At 34.2% G+C, this 24,429-nt stretch overlaps 1 protein-coding gene across 9 annotated transcripts in view; it reads right to left on the bottom strand.

Moving 5' to 3' along the window:
* Positions 1–24,429, bottom strand: part of LOC126977061 (cystinosin homolog) — a 64,148-nt gene that overhangs the window by 6,962 nt on the left and 32,757 nt on the right. For 4 of the 9 annotated variants that reach the window (XM_050825744.1, XM_050825742.1, XM_050825743.1 and 1 more), the window contains 9 exons: positions 17,026–17,146; positions 16,213–16,312; positions 15,114–15,314; positions 10,455–10,695; positions 9,164–9,283; positions 5,644–5,814; positions 2,849–3,069; positions 2,032–2,133; positions 422–1,844 (listed from right to left, as the gene is read on the bottom strand). In XM_050825744.1, the coding sequence (XP_050681701.1) occupies positions 1,802–1,844; positions 2,032–2,133; positions 2,849–3,069; positions 5,644–5,814; positions 9,164–9,283; positions 10,455–10,695; positions 15,114–15,314; positions 16,213–16,312; positions 17,026–17,128 (1,302 nt within the window). In that variant the 5' untranslated portion in view covers positions 17,129–17,146 and the 3' untranslated portion in view covers positions 422–1,801. Of the gene's footprint in view, positions 1–421; positions 1,845–2,031; positions 2,134–2,848; positions 3,070–5,643; positions 5,815–9,163; positions 9,284–10,454; positions 10,696–15,113; positions 15,315–16,212; positions 16,313–17,025; positions 17,147–19,018; positions 19,098–24,429 lie in introns of those variants that run through there. The other 5 variants (XM_050825745.1, XM_050825746.1, XM_050825747.1 and 2 more) reach the window with 4 other exon arrangements.

Raw genomic sequence — 24,429 nt, 5'->3', positions numbered from 1 at the left:
GTAGGTTTTTATAATTAGGCAAATTCAAGAGCTCCGTATGCATGCTTGTCATAACATGCAAGATAAATTTACCTCGGACAGAAAGAAGTTCTGAGTCTTTATATAGTTTATGTGTTGGGTATCGAATAGGTTTTTTAAAAATCACTTTAAGGACAGCTCTCTGTGCTCTTTCTAAGAGTATCATGTGTGAAGTAGCCGCCCCTCCCCGTACGGTGATACAATAAGATAATACAGATTGACTGATTGCAAAATAAATGGTTTTTAGCAGATTTAAAGATGCCGAAGCCCGTAAGTTTTTATTATATCATCGTCGAATAATATCAATCCTCCCTTACAGTAGCTCTCTCTTAAGTACTCTTGCGCTAACCTTCTTAAAGGTACTGGGAGGAGATCTTCGTGGACAAGTAAATAAAACACAGCAAAAACCATATTCGTTTACTACCAGCCACAAAATAAAAATAAAATTATACCAAACATTGGGCCCAATATGTGTGCGCGTATAATATAGTTGGATATTAAGAAATTGGCAAGCAGATTGATGCCATAGGTCGAAAAATCAAAATGCGAAAGTTTTGAAGCACATTTTAATGTAAAATGTGTTCCGTCAACATTATATTATTTAAAAATCAACATTAAATATGCAGATTTTAAAACAGAATAATTACAAGATTCATTGGAAATAGACTACAATACAACAATAAAGAGTTTTCACATGAATTTGTATAAAAATTAATGGTCAAGTTTACTTCTGCTTTTTTTTTCAGATATTTCAGAATTGCGTACATTAAAATATAATATCGTTTACAATACAGAGATTACAGAGTACATTTTAACAAATTTAAAAATTTGATTTCAATAATTTTACTAAATAACCCACTATCAACATCAATTTCTTGTAATAATCATAAATGCAAAAATCTTAAAACGACCATCCATAATGTGCTGGTATTCGTTTTATTATATATTCATTATTTTGAACAACCTTCGTTGATCCATAACGACTTTTGTTGTTAATTAACACATTGTTTTTGGTCACATTACATTTGCTTTAAAAAAATATGTATTTAGTACAATATTACTCTTAAATATTTTACAGTTAGATAAGTAATAATAATAATAAGAAGAAAAAAGAATTAAATAATTCGTAAGAAGTAGTTTCATTTCAATATTATATTCGACTAAATAATGGCAAAAGGAACAAATTATCAGTCTATTAAAATGTATAATATTCGAAATGTTGAGTATTACAACATAAAAATGCTTACAAACTACAACATTATATACCAATTGAATAATAAATTTAAAAATGCATTTGCACCTATTTGCATTACAAGATTCGCTAACCAGCTCACTTTACAGAAGTTTGCGAAAAACGTTAGCGGTTACGACAAGCATCATTTAAAAATCTTCCATAACTATGTACCAATTTAGTTATTTAGGACTCATGGTAGATGGCGCTTTTACTGTACTGCTTTTTCATATATAAATTTTTTAATATATGCCAAATTTCGAGACGTGAGCTTTAAAATAATACAATATGAATTATGAACTTTATGGTAGGTATGACAACAAAAATAAATAAGTATACTATTGAAACGTAGTCGTACTTTTTTAATTGCAAAAATTTGTAGTGTTTTCTACCTCAAATATGCAATAAACTGTAAGAAATATAATATTTACCAATCAATTACCTTAATTTGATTTAAAATATTATTTAAGGCTAGCCAGTAAATTACATAGAATTAATAATAATTTAATAACAATAAACAAAACTAAGATGGCGTCTTCTGCGGATCAATATTCAAAGTTTCGCGTCCAGATCGTATTTCTTTTCCTCTCCATCCCTAAAAAATACAAATGAACATTATTAAAAGAATTCTTATATTCTATTCTAGAATATACAACATTTATAAACAGTTAATAGTGTTTAATCGATATGACTACAGATAAATAATAAATACTCTACTACTACTAAAGACGCAACCTAAATAGAACCGAGTCCGCTCCATTATGTTTCAACCTCATACATACCAGCTGCGAATCAAAAAGTATTCACTCCCCACAGATCTTGTCATATCCAATACGTCATTGCTACTGTCACTTTCCGTGTCACCTACACACTCTTTGTCCTCTCTGAAATATTTCAACAAAATATGTTTTCGTACAATTTCTCTTTGATATCCTCCAATAAGCTTCAAAACCACTCAGCGTGCCACCAAAGCGCTCCTTCTTCAGCTGAAGCGTCCGTCGATGATGTCAATTAATGAATTGTTGAAGTATTTTGCGCATGACGATGTAAAATGTGAATGATTATGAATACAATCGTATTTTTTTTAAATTGCCCAATAGACTTCGATGTTTTTATTTATTTCCCTTTATGGTTAATAGTATTCTTATTATTTTTAACTATTTCATCATTTTATTCTCGTTTTCTTCATCTTCTTTTGTCTAGTTTCCTTTTTTGAAATAAATATTGTATTGTTGTATTTGGATCTCCCAATTTTTTCTATCAGATACTTACTTCCTGAGTTTACTAACAGAATGATAAATCCTTAAATTATTTCTATTACTAGTTTCATTTTTCTGTCGTCCAATTTAAAAAGTTCTGAATAGTGATAAACGAAAAGACTTCTCCAATGATATGAAGTACAACACACTAACACAAACACGAAAAAATATGCTTCATAATAGTAACACAAAGCCCAGATAGTTAAAGCCAGAATGTTGCGAGGAAAAATATGAAAAGGATAGAATGCACTTTTAAAGAACACAGGGTTATAATAAACATTACTAATTTTTCCCAAAACTTTAACAATTATATTTATAGCAACATTGCTTTATTACAAACCTGTAGAAGACATAGTGCTGCAAGATGAAGAATATGTCGAAGATGAGACTGAATAGCCCCAGACCAAACTTGGTGACGTCACCGAAGAACGATATCCAGTCATTGTAGTTGTACGCGTTGAGCGTCATCTGCAGTATAGACAAAGAGCCACCAACGGAATCTAGCACTACATTACCGATGCTCCAGCCTACTGTTGATTTGCGTTTGTAGTTCATATAGGCCTGGAAAGTGAGAATTAAAATCTATCACACCAGACTTATTAAACAATTTATAATACTACTAGCTGGTGACCATGCACATGTACGAAATTTAATATCTTTTTTGTTACACAAATAAAATTTGAAAACAAAATTTTATGAACGATGCGGGACACGAAACCACGACCTCTCGCGTTCCGTGCGAGTGCTCACCCAACTGAGCTAACCGTTCGAGTTAGAGACTTATTGTCATAAAATTTTGTTTTCAAATTTTATTTGTGTATCCAGTGTATTCAGTATCCCAGAAGTGAGAGGTTATCACTTTAAAAACATACCAAATTATCTTTTTTGCTAACTATGAAATTTATACAAGGTCCATTAATTATTTTATTCCTTCCCTGTTCTTGGAATGAAATAATATCACAGCAGAACTTTTCGTCAAAATTTGATCTCATAGAATTATTCTTACAGAATTAAAAATTGAAATTTGAAAATACTATGTACGGCAATGTAGTCAAACTTGCATCAGTCATTAACATTTTATCTACCGACTGGACCCAGTACTTAATATATTAACGAATTACGGTTATGTGTTTGTGGCTGACAGTGATATAATTATAATTATTTGGACCGTAATTTCGTTTCAACCTTAGATCATTATACGACATTCGTCTTATATGACTCGATAGACACATTAACACAAGTGTCATACAAATCGCGAGTGTAAGACGTAACTTGTCACGCACACAAAGTATTAAAACTGTCCTGTTTTTATCGGTTGTTTAACAGCAAGATACACATCTAAACGTATTAATAATCTAAGGTTTCACCCATAAACGTTCAATATATTAAAAATAATGTAGGTGAAGTATCCAGTGATGACATCACATAAAACATTGACCCAACAGCACGTTTTACCTAATTATATTCATGATTATGGGGGATTTGTTATAGAGTATCCACTGATTATACCATACAGCTCATATTGCTAATTCATAATACCCTCTACCAAAATTTCTTTCTGGTTAGCCGTAACTCTATCCTTATTCGTCGGAGAACACCACCGGGGCGTTCTTTAGCCAATGTGCGAAAAAACACCAGAACATACCCTTGAACTTTTGTAAGATCAGTTGACCAAACATTCAACGGAAACGTAGAAACAGCAATACGGGGTTGCTTTTATTAAAAACTTACCCTTTTTACTTATTTCCAGCATAATGAAAGGAATACTTCTAAAAATTATAGTTTTCGAACAAAAAATCAACTGGAGAGGTTTGGCGTCTACATCTAAGACGTACTCGAAGTCAGTCTTGCGTTGGGTTGAACATATTGCCCAAATGGAAGAATACATGGTACCGCGGCTCTTACGGCCGTTTTCAATAACGTATCTCTAGTTACGGATACATTGCTGTCACCGTTTAATGACAAGATCTTATCTATCCATAGTTATATCCAGTATAGTTATAGTCCAATGCCAATTATAGTCCAATGTATGTCGATAGGTTATTGAAATGTAAGTAAGCGTGAAAGGTTAGATTTGTCTCACCTCTAGTAAGTAAAACAAAGGATAGATCGCTTACTGAAAACGGCCGTTAGAAGCTAATAGTCCTGGTTGGCAAGCTTCGTTCGCTGGATCATCACCTCCACGCTTTACGAACTTCTAGAATAGATGGAAGCTTGAATTTTTGGATTTATACGGCTGGATAGAGCCTTTTGTTGCTAGACAACCGATGAAAACAGGCCAGTTTTATTTCTTTAGTGTGCGGGACAAGCTACATCTGACACTCGCGATTTGTATGTCACTTTGTGTTAATGTCCGTGCATTGCTCAAAATAGGGGTTAACAGTCAACCTCGACGATTTCTCAGATGTCAAACTCTATCTGGACGTATAAATGATCTAAGGATGGAAGCTAAAATCGCAGAGTAGCCCAATAGGTTGTAGTGTCATAACAGTTTCAAAATGTAAACTAGATTTAGGTGTTACATTTGACACCAACTTTTAGTCAACATATTAAAAATATTGTGCATACAGAGAATTAGTGTTTCTTATCCGGTCATTTCAAGAGTTAAAACAAATGAAAACTTTTTAAGTCCTTTCTGAATACGCGTCTGAAATAATATGGAACCCTTGTTATGTCACATATATAAAGAATATAGAAAAGATTCAAAAGAAATTTACTCGTTTTCTCTCCTATAGATTTAGAGTACCTAAAGTTGAATACCCTCAGCGCTGTCAGAAATTTCATCTGTTACCACTCCAGCTTAGAAGAGACTCGACTGTTATAAGGTTTCTTGTAAAATTAGCCAAAAGTGTGGTGGATCGTCCTAAACTGTAGCCGATTTGATTTTTTGTAGTGGTACTATGATAAAAAAAAATTAATAAAAAACAACCGACTTCTAAAACACTATTTCAAAACAATAGATATTATAATATGCACTAAAAAGTATACAAATAATTGCGTATTTTTAGACAATCTAATGTTTCTATTCTAAGTCTACTTTCTATATGTAATTTGCATTTAGAATTATGTTTACTTGACTGATTTGGTTGCTGTAAGCTGCCCAAACAAAATAAAATAAAAATAAACAATACAAACCTGCGGGACATACTTGATGAGAGTAATGCACAGTTTGATGTAGCTGCAGTAGTACAGGAAGTCCAGCCAGTGGATGGTGCTGGCGGAGGCGAGACCAGCACTCACCACCACCACCACGGAGAAGCCCGCCAGGATACTTCTACCAGATGTTGACACTCGCTGGTTCTCCCGCTGTGAATGACAAATAAGCCTTGTCATATTTCAGATGAGTAATCTTTCTGTACGTAGATTACGTACATAGTTTTCAACAGTAAGGAAAAGAGGTAATAATAATAATCATGCTTTATTTATTACAGATAGATGATTTCTAGTTATAAATTATATCTTGCAATTATTAGTTTAATTATTATTTGATTTAATTATCAACTACATGATTATTTAATGCTTGGACACCGTTCGGTTAAAAGGCTCGCCCAAGGAATCCTTTCTGTCTAGCCAACATCCGCCCGCGCATTCTACTAGTTCGTTTGCCCATCTGGCCCTTGATCGACCTCTTGATCTGATGCCTTTTGGCCCAGACCACTTTAATGACCGTTGAGTCCATTTATCGTCCTTGTAGCGGGCTACGTGACCAGGCCAAATGGCAGTCATTCGGCCTTCGTTGCAAAAAGTTAAGGCATCCACATACTTTTGTCTCCTTTCCAATGTCAACTTTCTTTACCTTATCCTTCAGTTTTATACCTAGCCAGTCTGAATTTTGTTCCTGATTTTGAGATCGAAGGTCCAAGTTTGACATCAAAGTAAAAAAAAAAGTCAAAAAAATTTTATTCACTGTAAAACTTTATAAGTTATTTAGTGCAAGTCAGGATGAAGTACAAAAGTTACAATAGCATTCAAATGAGTATAACAATATTCATTAAAAAAATTTAGAACATTAATTCCAACTATCTTTATCATTCAAATAATCTTTCACATTATAATAGGCCTTAGATGTTAATTTATTTTTTATGACACATTTAAATTTTTTAATAGGTAATATTTTAATTTCATTTGGGAGTTTATTATAAAATATAAAACAAGCCACTTTAAAAGATTTAGCAATTTTACGGAGCCTAGTAGATGGAATTGCGAGTTTATGTTTATTTCGAGTATTGACCCTGTGTATATCACTATTCTTTTTAAATTGGCTAATATTTTTATGAGCGTATAGGAGGTTCTCGTATATGTACTGGTAATATTTATTTTACCAAACTTTTCTCTCAATGAATCCTTTAAACGCATTTTATAGACTGCTCGCTTTTCTGCAGCGCAAATATGTTTTCAATATCTGCAGCCCTACCCCACAATATAATTCCGTAAGACATGACACTATGAAAGTAGCTGAAATATACAAGCCTAGCCGTTTCAACATCTGTCAGCAGCCTAATTTTCATCGCAAATACTGCAGAGCTAAGTCGATTACATAAGTTTTTTATATCAGCACCCCATTGTAGCTTAAAGTCTAATGTAATGCCTAGGAATGTTGTCGTTTCTACTACATCAAGTTTGTCATTATTAATTTTTATAGGTGTTGGTTGGTGCTTTATATTTGGAAGTGTAAACCTTACACATTTTGTTTTCCTTTCGTTTAAAAGTAATTTATTAACATTAAACCAATTTACTACTTCAGCAATGTCGTCGTCAACCTGACAGAATTTTTTTTGCTGACGTTTTATTTTAAATAACAAAGATGTATCGTCCGCAAACAGTATAATATCATGTTTATTTTGAATATGGTAAATCATTGACGTAAACCAGGAACAAAAAAGGACCCAAGATTGAGCCCTGCGGTACACCCATTGATATGATAGAGCCAGTTGATCTTTTTCCTTAGAGAACGACTTTTAGTTTATTACAGAATATCATTGACGTACTCTAAACATCAAGACACAAATACACTCAAAAATTGTCGTAAGCAAAACTCAACCTAAGCGTCTATTAAATAGAGTTTTTGTTCAGTTCAACGCCACGCAATGACAATGCGTTCAGTGGAAAACTGCCCAAATACCAGCATATCCAAACTTTTATTTTTAACTAGTTGACCCGACAGACGTTGCTGTATATAATAAATAAAATAATGTTTTTATATGATTTTGTCAATTATATTATCATAACATCAAAAATTACTTCGTAAAATATGCACCCTGCTGTCGTAATGAAATTGTTTCACAGCAGAACTGTCAAACCGTGCATCAATAAATTCTCTCATAGAAATTATGTATGGAACAACAAGTTTGTTGTTTTTCTTTAATTTAGCAGCATTTTCCTATTTATTCACCTTTTAAACCTTCCTTGGACTTCCACAAATAATTCAAGATCAAAATTAGCCAAATCGGTCCAGCCGTTCTTGAGTTTTAGCGAGACTAACGAACTCATTTTTTCAGCAATTCATTTTTATATACAGTCGTGGTGTCAACTAATTAGGGACATTCAAGATAGTGAAGAGAAATAACCGGTTATGTACATATAAATATAAATCCCTACTGATTTCTCAGTAACTATTATTTGCATAGTTTGGTCCAACTATTATGCAATAAATGGCTGTAAATAAAAGATTAAATGAATAGAAAAAAGTGTTTAATATCCAAGGTTAAACATGTATTCAATTTAAGGTATAATTCTGTAGCTGGACATTTAATTAAGGAAAGTAAAGTAAAATGAAAAATAGAGTTAAACAAAACTAGTAATCTCCAGTATTTTACTTTCTTTAACAACTCCTCCTTTCCTTCCATTTTATTACGTGTAAAATTCAGTACCCACTAGCAAAACCTTTGTTAGTTATTATCGCTAGACACCGATGTGGCATAGACATTATCAGTTTCTGACATGTTTCGACAGGAATGTTTGCCCATGCCTCACAAAAAGCTTCATTAAATTCATCTAAATATATGGTACGATAAGTGGCAACTTTTTTCTTGATTTCGTGCCAAATAAATGACAAATTATAGGTACTTAAATGTAAGGGATATGAAATCTTGTTTAGACTCGTTGGAAAATAAAAAATAAATTCACAATTTGGTTTAACTACAGAGTGTCCCTAATTAGTTTACCGAGACTGTATATAGATTAATAAAAACAGGGACTGAAACTTTCAATAATAAACATCTTCGTGACCCTCCTAATCTCAAGGAGTACTCATGCAAGTTTTACGTAATAGTACGATATGCCAAGCATTCGCCTGATATGCCAGACATTATTATCAGGTGTCCAGCCGGCATTATTCCAAGTCTAGCGTTTTGATCTTCCGCGTCTGTTGCCTACGTACCACGTGCCTACACGTCATGCATGTTGTACGCAACCGATATTTAAAAAGTGATTGTATGGAGTTTTATTCGTACATTTTAACTAAAAATAAATTCAATCCTAGTGTATGTTTTTTTGTTTTACGATTCTTGTTGTAAGTATTTAAAAGAAAATCATTATATATTTGGCTGATTTTCTAATTACCAACTCAAATTTTTCTTGAAAATCGAGGCATTTTTAGTTCGTAAGTCAGGCAGTCCTTCAGAGACGGTAGTCCTAAAAACGCGTTTCGACTCACCTCATAGACCAGGCACTGCCCGATGGTGAGCATGGTGGCCACCATAGCGTGCAGAGAAAAGAACACGTCGTTCAACTGCACGGGGTTGAGGCTGCGTGGGTGACGACTGAAGTATTCACCCTGTAATTAATGATAACCTCTCATTTATTTAAAATATGTTGTAATCAGAAGTGGGATTTAAACTTTGTTTTCACGCAATTTGGATGCATTTATAGCTTTAGCTTATGAATGAAATTGTGTCTTACAGATATTTTGTATTCCAGGACACATCAACCACCAAACAGATAGAGTCTTCTTGGAGCTGATATATATGTCCGCATGTTTACTTCTACTATAAAGAAGACTGTTACAAAAGTCTAACCCTTATAAACGCCTGTGTGCGAATATCTTCAATTTAATATCACCTACTGCTTTCATGTATGTGAGTTGAAGCATTTTATACTACGATATCGGTAAACACATAAATAAAGATCAATACAACACAAAAACCACCACAATAAACATGTTACCAATGGGAAACTTCATTGCACAGGATGATCTATGTAGGTGCCATTACGCCGCGGCGCCTTATTCTTTCTTGAAGCAGTAATGGGCAAACATTATTGTGTTTTAGTTTGACAAGCGTTGTAGCTTGTGAAATAACTGGGCTGACGAGATATAACTTGTTATGTCTCAAAGTTGCGAGGGCAATTGCAAAGCCACTCTGAATTTTAGGTCTAATGATCAATAAAAAATCCTGAGCGGCACTGCTTTGTAATGGGCAGGAATTCTCACTGACTATTAAGTGAACTATAACAACCCCTACTATTATGTGAGGATGGTTGTAGGTACTAAAAAAGGTTATTATGTTATCAATTATTTTGAGCTAGCGGGTCATTTTTTGTTTAGTTTCTTTTAAACTTAATTAACCGAATGCGACTTGCGTTTAAATATTTTTATTATTACTTATCTCATCTTACAAAACGTTCATGTGTTTAGTGGGGAAGGAGACCGGTCTAATCTTAGACTCTAATGGGACAAAATTTTGGAAACAAACTTAATTTTTTTAAAACTTGGGTCAAAATCTGCAATAATGGAAGTAAAAAATACTTTTTATTCTTTTGTAAATTTAACTCAAGCGGTGGGAATGCGATAGCGACTAGCGGCGTGTTAGCGTGATATAGTCAAGTAATGCAATGAAGGCGCGGTAGCGGTCTAGTATACACATGGCTGAAAAAATTCTTACATATGTTTTATGATACGATCAGTGTGAGACCTATTTTACAAAGCAAATTTAACACTTCAAACACACCTGTAACTCCTTCGAGAAGTACAATCCACAATTGAACATGGAGTACATGGTGAATCCCATGATATTGAGCGCAAGGAAGTCGAAGTTGAGTCCGACGACGCTTTTCCTCTTGAAGTTGATGTATATTTGCGGGTAGAACGAAACTGACCAGGCGGCGAAGTAGATCCAGCCCATTATATACGAGATAATGTAAATCGCGTTTGAATGCATTACTGTTACCAAGACGAATACAGAGTCGAGGCTAGAACAAATTAACTCTAATGTTATTTTATACAAATAATACATGTTCAACTTAAATATGGGTTTCTATTTTACTTCAACACCCACCATTAAATTATTTTTCTCGCTGTAAACTTGATGATTGATCATATCTTAGTAACATGTTATTAATTAAATCTATAGAATGGTTGAAAATAATAGAAAGATATTAATGTTAAATTACATTTACACATCACCATAAAGATAGATACCTATTCTTGAGTCATAATATTATAATATAGACCTGGTATACCTCCCAATAATTGCAACAATTATTTTAACATAATAAATAGTCAACATTGTAGTAACATTAATGAAGTTATTTAAATGATTGTATAATTTGACAAGAGATGATTTTCAAAATTATTCAAGTTTAATTACCAATGGAAAATACACCGCTGTTTTGCCATTAGTATTATTAAATGTCTCGGAATAGCGATTGTCGCTATATTTCCGAAATTCAAGTTCGGTGGTACGAAGATCGCAGCTGGTGTCAAACGTAAGGCTACCGCCATCGAAGCTGTTCGGTATCGTTAATAAGGAAGATACGCTTCGAGATCTGATCCTGGAGACGGACTGACATGGTGTCGTCTCCATACAAACACTTCGATATATCGATGATCAATGTGGCACCTCTGAAGAGACTGAAGCATCGCCCATAGTTAAGATAAAAAAAATATATTATAACTAGCTGACACAGCAAACGTTGCATTGCCGATAGTAAAATCGCGATACAAAAGTAACTGTTGATCGTAGATGGGTGAAAATTTGAAGTTGTATGTATTTTTTAATGCTGACTCATACAAATTAATTACAAGTTACTTGAATTTGAAAAAGCACTCAACGATATTAAATGGGACATAATAGGTTTAAGCGAAGTGCGAAGAATGGGAGAGTGTATTGAAGAATATGACAACTACCTTCTATATCATAACGGAGAAACACCAGGCCTTTACGGAGTTGGTTTTCTGTTAAAAAAATATCTGTCATCAAAAGTAGAAGAAATAATTGGTATATCCGAAAGAATAGCAATCTTAAACATTAAATTACCAACATCAGTAAAAGATGAATCATGGACAATCGTACAAGTATATGCTCCCACTGAACCTACAAATAAGAAAGAACGTTTGAAAGTTGAAGAATTTTTCGAAACATTACAATCGATCAACCATTATATGAAAAAGAACGTTATAGTTATGGGTGATTTTAATGGCAAAATAGGACAACGTAAGCCCGGCGAAGAGCACATAATAGGCAATTCCAGTTATGGTATACGCAGTAAAAATGGTAATAAAATTATCAGTTATGCCTTACAAAATAAACTAACAATTCTCAACAGTCAATACAAAAGAAAACCTAATAAAAAATGGACCTGGGTGTCACCTAATGGAAATTATAAGAACGAAATTGATTTTATTATGACAAATAAAGCGAGATGTTTTTCTAATACACATGTTTTGAACAATTTTAATTTTAATACTGACCATAGAATGGTAAGAGCTTCACTAAAAAAAGTACCAGCCAAAAAGTCGAGAAGAAATTATAGAAACACCAAGCCAATACCTATAACAGAGGATTACAAAAAACTACAAAATAATCTGTCCATAGCTTTAAACCAGGAAGACAAAAACTATGAGGATATAGAAGAACAATATAATTCATTAATAACTAACCTAATAAGGGAAACAGTAAAATGTAAACCAGAAGCAAAGACTCTATCAGATGAAAGTGAGAAATTGATAGAACAAAGAAAACAGTTGATTTCAAAAAAGGATAAGGCCACTAAAACTAAAATTGCAGAATTAAGTAAAAAAATAAGATCTCAAATACGCAAAGATATAACTCAGAAAAGAAATAAAACTATACAAGATCACATTACCAAAACTGGAGGAGTAAGAAAAGCACTAAAAAAACTGATGAACAAAAAGGATTGGATGATTAATCTCAAGAATAAAACAAATAGAATAACTAGGAATAGGGAAGAAATAATAAGAACTGCAGCCGAGTTCTATCGTGATCTGTACAAAAGTTCTAAAAATTATCGAAACTTAGCGGAAAATGTAAAAGACAATGAATATGATGTTATTACAGACAAAGATCCTCTACCGGAGATCCTTCTTAGTGAAACTGTTTCAGCTATCAAATCACAGAAAAACGACAAAGCACCAGGACCTGACCAAATATCAAATGAGATGCTCAAAGCCACCTTACCTATAATAGCACCTAAGCTCACTGTACTATTTAATCAAATCCTGAAAACTGAAAGCATTCCGGCAGACTGGACTAAATCAACTATAGTATTAATTTATAAAAAAGGTGACAAAAACGATATTGGAAACTATAGACCGATAAGTTTGATGGCAAACATATATAAAATTTTCTCCAAGATATTACTATCAAGAATCTCTAAGGTATTAGACGAGAACCAACCCAAAGAGCAAGCAGGCTTCAGGACAAAATTCTCGACTGTAGACCATATACACACGGTAAAACAAATATTAGAAAAATTTAAAGAGTACAACTGTGTATATTATCTAGGTTTTGTCGACTACAACAAAGCTTTTGACTCGCTAGAACATGATGCAATTTGGAACTCTCTTAAAGTTCAAGGAGTTCATGGAAAAATAATAAATATTTTAAAGAATATATACTCCAAAAGTACAGCTCGAATAAAATTGGATAAGACCAGCAGCGACTTCCCAATAGAAAGAGGAGTCAGACAGGGAGATCCTATATCTCCCAAACTATTCTCAGCAGTATTAGAAATGATATTCAGAAATCTTGAATGGGAAAGTGAGGGACTTAATATAAATGGGGAAAAACTAAACCATCTACGATTTGCGGACGATATAGTACTATTTTCTGAGTCTTCAAAGAAACTAGAGCATATGCTACAACAATTGTCAGAGGAAAGTGTTAAAGTAGGCCTCACAATGAACGTAAACAAAACTAAAATAATGACAAACTCTAATAAAAAAGAAATTAAAGTAGATGGTAAAACAATTGAATATGTAGACGAATACGTTTACCTGGGGCATTTATTATCAATCAAAGACTGTATGACAAAAGAAATCGATAGAAGGGTCACGAACTCCTGGAAAAGATATTGGTCGCTCAGCGAAGTGATGAAGAACAAGCATATTCTCATTAAGGACAAAAGAAAGGTTTTTAATGCTTGCATACTACCATGTTTAACTTATGGATCACAAACATGGGCCCTAACCGAGAAAAATCTCACAACTCTAAAAACTTGCCAAAATTCTATGGAAAGAAGCGTCCTAGGTGTTAGATTGAGAGACAGAATGAAGCTGCAGGACATAAAAGAAAAAATAAAATTTAAAAATGTAAGCAAAATTATTAAACAGCAAAAATGGCGATGGACAGGCCATATGATCAGAGACAATTCTGGAAAATGGACGAAAAAAGTGACGGAGTGGTACCCCAGAAACGGAAAAAGAAAAAGAGGCAGGCAATCCAAAAGATGGGAGGACGACATCCGAAACTTGGTCGGAAGCATGTGGACTTGTCTAGCCAGAGATAGAACGAATTGGAAAAATTTAGAGGAGGCCTATGTCGAGGGACACGCAGCAAGAAAAGTTTTTAATAATTAAGTTATGCAATATATTTAAATGTAATGTAGTTGCTGCAATAAAGGCTATTTTTATTTTATTTATTTATTTATTTCATACAAATTAAAAAAAAATTCATAAAAATGAAAAAAAAAAAATCGTGTAGTCAGTTCTTAACATTTAGGGGGATGAAAAATAGATGTTGTCCGATTCTCAGACCTACCCAATATGCACTCAAAATTTCATGAGAATCGGTCAAGCCGTTTCGGACGAGTTCAAAGTTTACCACCATGACACGAGAACTTAATCTATACTAATATTATAAAGCTGCAGTGTTTGTTTGTTTGTTTGAACGCGCTAATCTCTGGTACTACTGGTCCGATTTGAATGATTCTTTCAGTGTTGGGTAGTCCATTTATCGAGGAAGGCTATAGGCTATGTTTTTTTTTTCAAAATTAGGGATCCGTAATAAAATTGCTATTTTGTAACACAAGGTGTAAAATCGAAAACCTATTTTTGCGTGCGCTGCAAAAACTATTGACAATAGAACAAAATGATGTACAGGCTATAATATAGGCAATATTTTATTACTTATAAAACTATCGCGTGAATTATACTTTATATGGCAAAACAACGTTTGCCGGGTCAGCTAGTATTAGATATACAATGCAATATCTTTCTAGTTGCACTGAAAAGTTTTGTACCTACTTATTTCTTCTTAATTTACAACTAATACAATATATTAGTTTAATTATTACTGGGGGGGGGATGTATTTGTATCATCTCCCGACGTACAGGGTTTCAGTGTTACGTCGTGGTAAGTTCTACTTACTTAACCACACCACTTGGCGTAACATTGAACGCTACTTCGGAATGTCCCGGGCTCTTTCCATATGCGCATATATCGTATGTCAAGCGAACTGAGTCGTTGGGTTCGCTGGAAGCGGGTATCTCGATGACGGGGGGGACGAATTGCACTAGTTCTGGATGTTGGATTTGCGATCGCACTTGAATCGTCGAATTAAATTCACCGCTGTAAACAATCATGTTTGATTAAACTATTTACACGCCAAACATTAGCTGGGTGTAAAATCTAAAACTAAACCATAAGAAAAAAAATGTGATTCCTCTGGTGTTGCAAGAGGATGTGGGCGGCGGTGATCACTTGATATAAGACACGTACGTTCGTTCGTCCTCCTCCACTATAAAAAAAGAAGTGAAGGCATTGTCAAGGAGAAGTTAATAATACGAAATACAACTAAAAAAATAATTATATTTCCCCGTATAAATTACTCTGGTAAATTTTACTCAAACTAACGCTCCCTTAAGTCAATTCGAGTCGACTTAACCCGAAACAGCGGCTCATGCTCATTGAATACCCACAAAATACAATGCTCAGCGAACTTAAAGAAATTTTTCTTCCAAAATTGAATGTTGGTAACCACCGCTTCAATTACATTTATAATAATTACAATAAAAAGTCACAAAAAGAAACAGCGTTCCCTTCAAAAAAAACAACAGACCAAAAAGTGGAGAAAATGTCTTCGCCATTCACCACAGCATAATTGTACTGTTCTCTCCACGACTAATATCGATCTGTTCAGAAACAATTTTTTTTTTGATGATAAATAGAGACGAGACGAGCAGGACGTTCAGCTGATGGTAATTGATATGCCCTGCCCATTACAATGCAGTGCCGCTCAGGATTCTCGAAAACCCCAAAAATTCTGAGCGACACTACAATTGCGCTCGTCACCTTGAGACAAGATGTTAAGTCTCATTTGCCCAGTAATTTCACTAGCTACGGCGCCCTTCAAACCGAAACACAATAATGCTTACACATTACTGCTTCACGGCATAAATAGGCGCCGGTACCCATAATCTAGCCGGCATCCGGAAATCCTCGTTGTATCAATAAATATTGATCTTACATTTGTACAAGTTTAAACAGCCGTGTTTCATCAACAAGGAGATTCAGATTATTCACGTCCACGTACATTCTGTGCTCCTGGCATGATGTGAACGGCAAACCTGAAAATACATATTATGATTAGATACACAAGCTCTACATATCACGCACCCGGACAGCTTGTATTTAGAGTGTTTTGGGGCTTAGAGCGAAGTGAACGAAACATATTTTCAAGTAGGGGAGATTTTCAAGTAGGGGAGATTTTCAAGTTATCGCAGTTAGACACAAAGATTGTCTACAGTCTATTATGTTGTTATCTTATAATTAAAGTTATTATATATTTTATTTACTAAAATGCTCGCATAATGCCTTTATTTATTTACGGTATGTGTGGATTGATGCATCTATTGTACTCAATAACTTGTGTTTATAATAATTATTAATTTACTTTTTTTTACTTACTCGTGTAAACCTTTTAGTTTTTGACGTTTGAGTATTTTTGTTGCGTCACTTTGCATATATTGTAATTGAAATGATTTGTAAATTGAATTAAAAATAAGAACTTGTAACACCTAATCCTCATTATTTCTGAGGATGTCTGCCTTCCGAATGAGCTGTATGAAAAATGACATTTCATTTGTTTGATTTACCTATGAAATAAAAATATTTTTAATTTGATTTGGTTTTAATGCAATGTTCATCAATTAAATTCATTCATTGAGGCAAAAAAACATATTGAAATTTTAAAAAAAATGTAGATATAAGGCCCAAGTGCTGATTTGGACAGACTTCAAATGGGATAAAAAAGTAATGAAAATTACACATAACAACTTACATAATATTAAAAGAAACGTTAGTATGTTCATTGTGAAATGGTTCAAATTATGACTAGATTTTCCTCCTGCGACGCTCCGACACATTGATACAGACGACGCCATCTTAGTGCACCTTGCTATCTGAGAACAAGGAAAATTAATTATTACGTTGTATATACGTATTTCACAGTATCAGCCATTTCACCGAAATTCATCGTGCGTAATTAAAAGTGAGAAGATCCGTAGGACAACCAAAGTCCCCCAGATGGCTGCGAAACTGAAGTGATAGTGGACAGGGCACATACACCGACGGGCAGATGGTCGTTGGGGCAGTAAAGTTTTCGAATGACGACCACGTACCGGAAAATGCAGTGTTGGTAGGCTCCCCTACAAGATGGACCGACTAGGAATAGGTCAGATGAGGGCAGCGGAGGACCAATCGTCCTGGCGATCTTTAGGGGAGGCTTTTGTCCAGCAGTGGACGTCTTCCGGCTGAAATAATTAACATTAATTCTCGCGCGTTGAGTTGGGGCAGGATGCCATCTTAGTAACGCTAGGCTGACGTCAGATCCAGATATTATTTATTTATATTATTGGAAAAACACAAACAGAAATACAAATACATGTGCAGACAATAAGTTATAAGAATTATAATACATGTACCACGTGTTCCGCTGATTTTTAACAATATTGCGTTATCTACGCTTAATACTACTAGTGCTTAAAAATTAAGATTAAAAATAATATTTATAAGTAATAGTAATAGTGACATAAATACATATAAAATATTTAAAAAATAAAATAAAATAAAAATAATATAATCAAAGATATATAATAATATATACCTATACATATTATAGTAATACACTAAAATATATATTATACCTACTATCTATATTATACACATTTACCTATATATATATATATATATACATATATACACCTTTTAAGGAGACTGTATTCTATGTATAGTTCATATTTAAATTTTGTATTCGTCTTCTTGCTTGATATATAAAAGTTTTTAGGTTACGGAAGTTTTTTCCTATTCGGGAAACGAAACCAAGCATCTTAAATGCTTTGTTTGCTATATTATCAATATGTTTATTCATTAACATTTTTGAATCTAAAATGACTCCTAAATCACGAATTTCGTCAACCTTACTAAGTTTGTTGTTGTTAATATTATATGTAAAATTAATGGGTTTTTTTTTTGTAAAAGTCATTGATTTGCATTTATTTATACTAAATTTTATTTTATTAGCTTCACAATATTTAGTCAGACTGTCTAAATCAGATTGCAAGAGACAACAGTCATTATTATTCTTAATAATTTTGTAAATTTTTAAGTCATCAGCATACATCAAGAATTCAGAATTTTTTATAATATTACGAATGTCATTAATATATACAACAAAGAGAAAAGGGCCTAAGATTGAGCCCTGTGGAACATCAGAAGATACACTACAGAGTTGCGATTGATAGCCGTTAACAACTACTCTTTGCGTTCTATTGTTGATGTAAGACATAAACCATCTCAATAATGTTCCCTTTATGCCGTTAAATGCCAATTTTTCTAATAATTTTAAGTGGTCCACTTTATCAAAAGCTTTCATGAAATCTGTATGGACTGAGTGAACTTGTTCACCAGTGTCCATTTTTTAATATATAAAACCCGTGTAAACCGCCAGGTTGCTGACAGTTGAGCGGTCTCTGACAAAACTATGTTGTTGTGGTACTATACACGGTTCTATTACTGGGTAAACTCGATTATGTACCAACTTTTCAAAGATCTTCACTAATGTTGATAGTGTAGATATGGGCCGATAGTGTTCAATGTTGTCCCTAGCCTGATCTTTATGGACAGGAGTAATGTTTGCTGTCTTCCATCTTGCAGGAAATGTACCACTAGTTAAACTTCTGTTGAAAATAAAATGAAATACACTTCAAAGATCGCCAGTCAATAGCACCGTTTGTTAACTGATAATTGCCTGCTAATGGGTGATGATAACATACCTTCAGATGACCAAGAGTCACTTATTTTCTTCTATCACATTAAAAATAGTAAAATGTCTCAAAATGAGTCAAAATTACAAAAATCACAAGTTTCAAATCTTACTGTAACAAACGTATTTACAAACACTATACGAAGTTTTATGTACATAAAAACTTGTTTTACAACACCAGTTATGCAACAGCGATAAAATTTAAATTTAGCTTCAATTTTCGCAAGCCTTGAGAAATCCAATCAATATGAAAATTCTTTCAATACTTCCGTGAGCACTGTTAAAATAATTAAAAAATAATAATATGTTACAAGTACTAACCAAGTCTTTATTATGACTGTGTTGGTGATTTGGAAACAGATTTATCACAATCATAAAATTATATTTAGGATGCCTGTCATTATTCAAGATTAAACTCAAAGTTCGGAGCGGGATTGCGAATGCGTTCGTCACTTTGAGACATATGTTAAGTCTCTTTAGATCACTAATTTCACTACGGCGACCTTCAAACCAAATCACAATAATACTTTGCACATTAATGCTTCACGGCTTCTTATCACGAAGTATGGTAAAAACTTTTATAACAATTACATATGCCAGCCATAGTCATTAACAAATAAAGATTTTTCTATTTACTTAACTAAACATACCTACTTTTGATGGTAGCCAAAACTATAAAATTCTGGCGTTTCTGAACGCATCCAAAATCAGTCAAGTAAATAAAAAAAATAATTACATCTCGAAAGTGACCAGTTGCTGTAGGAAAAAGTCGTTTAAAACATGATACTTATTTTTAATAAATCTCTGTACTCTCCACTGAGATCAGAATAACTCTAATTCTTCCAGAAAAAGTTAGAAACCCGAGATGACAATGACAAAACACTTGATCATGGATTATATGAGTAGACGTTCAAGTATTATGAGCCTTAGTGTACTTATACCTATGTCGCACGGAAATGATAATAACACAGATTTGGTCAATTCCTTAAGTGATTTGATCAAATCACGAAGTATGTTTAAAGATAAACACGATTTTATCATTTCTCTAAACAAATCTAGCGATTTGATCAAATGCCAGGGTTGGTTCAGTGAACTAGAAGAACTTAGGATGTAAAAGCGAGCGAAGCATGCATCAGACTTGAGTCATATAGACCCAGCCCCGACCAGACAGGTTAGATGGATTTTTTTTAATAATATAGGCCCGGCGAAGCGGGGCTTCTACTTGGTCTTTAGAGAAACTTTTATCTGTTTTAAGGTTAGGTTTCATTAATTTCATTTTCAAGAAACTGGTGCGTTACCTCTTTATGGGAGTGGGGGAGTGAGCCAGGGGACAGAGGACATCTTCCTCCCTCCCACTTTCCCTTTCATCCCCCCTCCACCTGCGACACGAAACTAAATTCTTACCAAATTATGTCTAACTCATACCAAATAAACCTTATAAATACTAAAGAAAATATTTTTTGTCATTTCACGGAACCAATTCTGCCATTTGGTCAAATCACTAGATTTCTTTCGATAAATTATAAAATCGTGTTCTTATTTTAACATCCTCCGAGATTTGATCAAATCACTATTTTTATCATATCCCTGCGACATATATATTATTGGATCATAACCATAAGTACACGACAAAGCACTTAACATGTCAAGGTAATGTTTCGTCTACGGGTATATATGTATTCCTGTGCTACCAGCAGGTTGAGAGTCAAATAAATTTGTTCAACTAGGCATAAACTGAACTTGAATCGCCACTATAAATTCTATTGGACTATTTCTCCGCTGGATGTTATCTTAGCAGTAGGTTAACATTAATTATTCATCAGTAATCATTCATCATTAAGCGGTTATAATTAATCAGCTTCTGCACATGAAATTTTTAAAATGATGTTATCTTAACAATAGGTTAACATTAATTGTTCATTTCATCAGTCATTACCAAGAAGTAAGAATTAATAAACTTCTGCACTTCGAATTTTTAAGATTATGTAAACTTAACAATAGGTTAATATTAAATCCTTATCAGTCATCACTATACAGTAATAATTAATCAGCTTTAACAATTGGTTTTTTTAGATAGAGACGCAGACAACCCAATAAATTATTTTCTTTACATTTCAGCACGATTTACACAACAATATCTTCAACCTTCCGTAAATGCAATGACATTGAATCCATTCATTGATAGGCTAATTAAAGAAAAAAAAAGTTGTACCGCCTCGACGAGTTAATAAAATACGGAACGAATTCGTTCAAATGACGCGCGACGTTATGTTTTAATTTTGATAAATCGGTTCGGATCTTTTTCGGTTGCACGGACGGTAAAAACACTTAATTATGACATACCTAAAACACGAGTCAGGTTCGCACACCGGTATAAAATATATTATAGCACCTATGGACTTTATAATTACGGTAAAAAAAACTTTTTAATTCGCACGGCAGCCGTCCTGGTTTTTAGGGTTGCCAAATAGCAAAAAACGGAACCCTTATAGATCGTTATGTCTGTCTGTCTGCCCGTGTAGGTATGTCACAGCCACTTTTTTCCAAAGCCATAAGAACTATAACTGTTGAAAGTTGGTAAGTAGCTGTAATCTGTGAACCGCATTTTCACACAAAAATAGAAAAAAAAAACAATAAATTTTGGGGGTTATGTTAAGTTCCCCATACTTAGAACTGAATCCTAAAAAGTTTTTTTCATCAAACCCATACGTGTAGGTATTTGTGGATAAATATTCCATTGCGAGGAATTGTCAATAAAGTCGAAGAGCGGGAATAGCGAATGTTTAGACGAAAAAATTTTTTTATATTTCTTCAATAATCGTATCTTCGAGACGAGAAAATTTCTCCATCTATTTAGCCCATTTGGGATTTAACACTGAGGTAACCTAGCGTCTTGAGACGGAAGATGTTTAGTATCTGTAGTCATTAGCTACGGCGTCCTCCAGTCCGAAACTACGGAAACATAAATAGTGCAGGCACATTACAAGTAATATAACAGTAGCGTAACTAAGCGGTCTCCTTTTAAATTTATACCTACGACTGGGCGGAGCGTTAGGGTTGGTACATGCAAAACGATTGACGACGCAGACGGTGCGGCGCTGCTTTGTCTTTTTTTTATGGAAAAGGAGGACAAACGGTGACCTGTTGTTAATTGATCACCGCCGCCCACATTCTCTTGCAACACTACAGAAATCACAGGAGCGTTGCCGGTTTTTTTGAAGATACCCATGTCGTATCGTGCCGGAAACACCGCGCAAGGAAGTTCATACCACACCTTCGTAGTACGTGGAAGAAAGCTCCTTGAAAACCACACACAGATGAGCCAGGCCATCCACCACACATGCAACTCGGGCAATGATCAGTCTCAGCGGCGCATCGCGTGTCACCAGGGGCGTAGCTACCGCCGCATAAATTATACGGGGCATAAGCAAAATATAGTAAAAACTTTTGCTGCTTGCCGAAAAAAAGGCAAGGAGGGTGTGTATATTTAATTTGAATTTTTTGGAAAAAGTGACAGATAGATAATTATGATGAATAAATATTTCTTTTAATTTCATGCAAAATTTTTTTTCTTTTGTGAGAAATCTTTACCCTTCATAAGGGCCCCCAAGCAAATTCTTATACGTCACCCCGCCAAGGCACGCTATTGAAAGCCACTCTCATGGAATTCAATAGTTTTGTCTTGTCAAGATTGGTTTGCGGCCGAGTTAATCATGTGCATGTATTGTGACATTACTGCTTAACGGCAGGAAAGGCACCGCTGTGGTTTTCATTCAGCCGGCGCAGCATCCCATTCTGATTGTACCTGCGCAAACTCGCTTATTTGGCGTGTGGAGTTGCCATCCGTCGCATGTTTCTATCTATATCTACTTACCATACGTTATTATTTTATTTTTGTAATGCTGTTAATCAAGTTTGTTTCATTGCCATAGCACTCTCGTCACGAACGCCTTTCAATGCTGTTTCTAATCTGTTATGCTTTAATTAAAGTTTATAAACACAGTAGTATTTGTCGCGCACACTCAAGTATTTTTTGTATAGTGTTTTAAATGTATAATTTAAATTCAATTACATGCTAGTTGATTGAATATTCCTAGAATAAATTAGGTGCTTATGATAATGCAAATAAAATGCAAATCTGAAATAGACACGTTGCTAAACGTTGAATTAATGGGACCATATACTTACAATATATAGTAGCGTATAGTCGTTCTGATAGCCCGAGTGTTCGTGATCAATTAAGATTTTTCGTTCATGCGTTAGTTACTTTAATATTTAAAATACTAAGGGCTATCTTTCACCGGGACACTACATTGGCTCAACCAGTCGCATCACCGTGGTTTCCGTAAGGTACCAAACTAGACACCAGACATAAACAGACAGAGTCATGACGCTTCCGAGCTCGACGCGCCACCAAATCGGTTGCGCAACCAGACCGACACCAGCAGGGCTAAGATGCGCACCACGAGTAAATTATCTTACGCATTTTCTCGTCTTATCTCGATATTGTCGTTAAGAGTGACAGCCCTACCCAAATTAGCATTAGGTGCAATTCCACCTCAGCACTTTAACTAGGACATAAGAGTGGGGTATATTTATTTGTTAGCATTAAAATAAGGCTTTATTGGTTAATTAAATAAATAAATCCTACTAATATTATAAATGTGAAAGTTTGTATGTCTGGATGTATGTTTGAACTTCTTTAACGCAAAATCTACTGAATAGATTTTGATGAAACTTTACAATAATATAGCTTACACCAGAATAACAAATAGGCTATAATTTATAAAACTATAGTGTGAATTATACAAAATATAAAAGAATGTGAAAAAAGGGAAGAAAAGTGTGATTGTTACTAATGAATACAACTAGCGCCATCTCTTATCAACTAGCAAGCAAAAGATCAATACAATTTATATGGCAAAACAACGTTTGCCGGATCAGCTAGTAAAGTAGATATTAATTGAAATTAGTTTTTTTTTTATAAAAATAAGGGACGAGAGGAGTAGGACGTTCAGCTGATGATAATTGATGCGCCCTGCCCATTACAATGCAGTGCCGCTCAGGATTCTTGAAAAACCCTAAAAATTCTGAGCGGCACTACAAACTGCGCTCGTCACCTTGAGTCATAAGATGTTAAGTCTCATTTGCCCAGTAATTTCACTAGCTACGGCGCCTTTCAGACCGAAACACAGTAATGCTTACACATTACTGCAAATTACAAATAGGCGTCGTTGTGGTACCCATAATCTAGCCGGCATCCTGTGCAAAGGAGCCTCCCACTGGTAAAAGTAGTTAGTACATTATCATTGTTATAATAGAGTTGCTATGTATTTTTTGAAATAAAAATATATTTTTAAATAAACCTTGGCTCAACATCTTAATTCGCGTGACGACGTTCAACGTGTTAATTTCGATTGT

Source organism: Leptidea sinapis, chromosome 43, assembly GCF_905404315.1.
Source record: "Leptidea sinapis chromosome 43, ilLepSina1.1, whole genome shotgun sequence".
NCBI classification, from domain to species: Eukaryota; Metazoa; Arthropoda; class Insecta; order Lepidoptera; family Pieridae; genus Leptidea; species Leptidea sinapis.
This window is presented reverse-complemented; position numbering and strand designations above follow the sequence as displayed.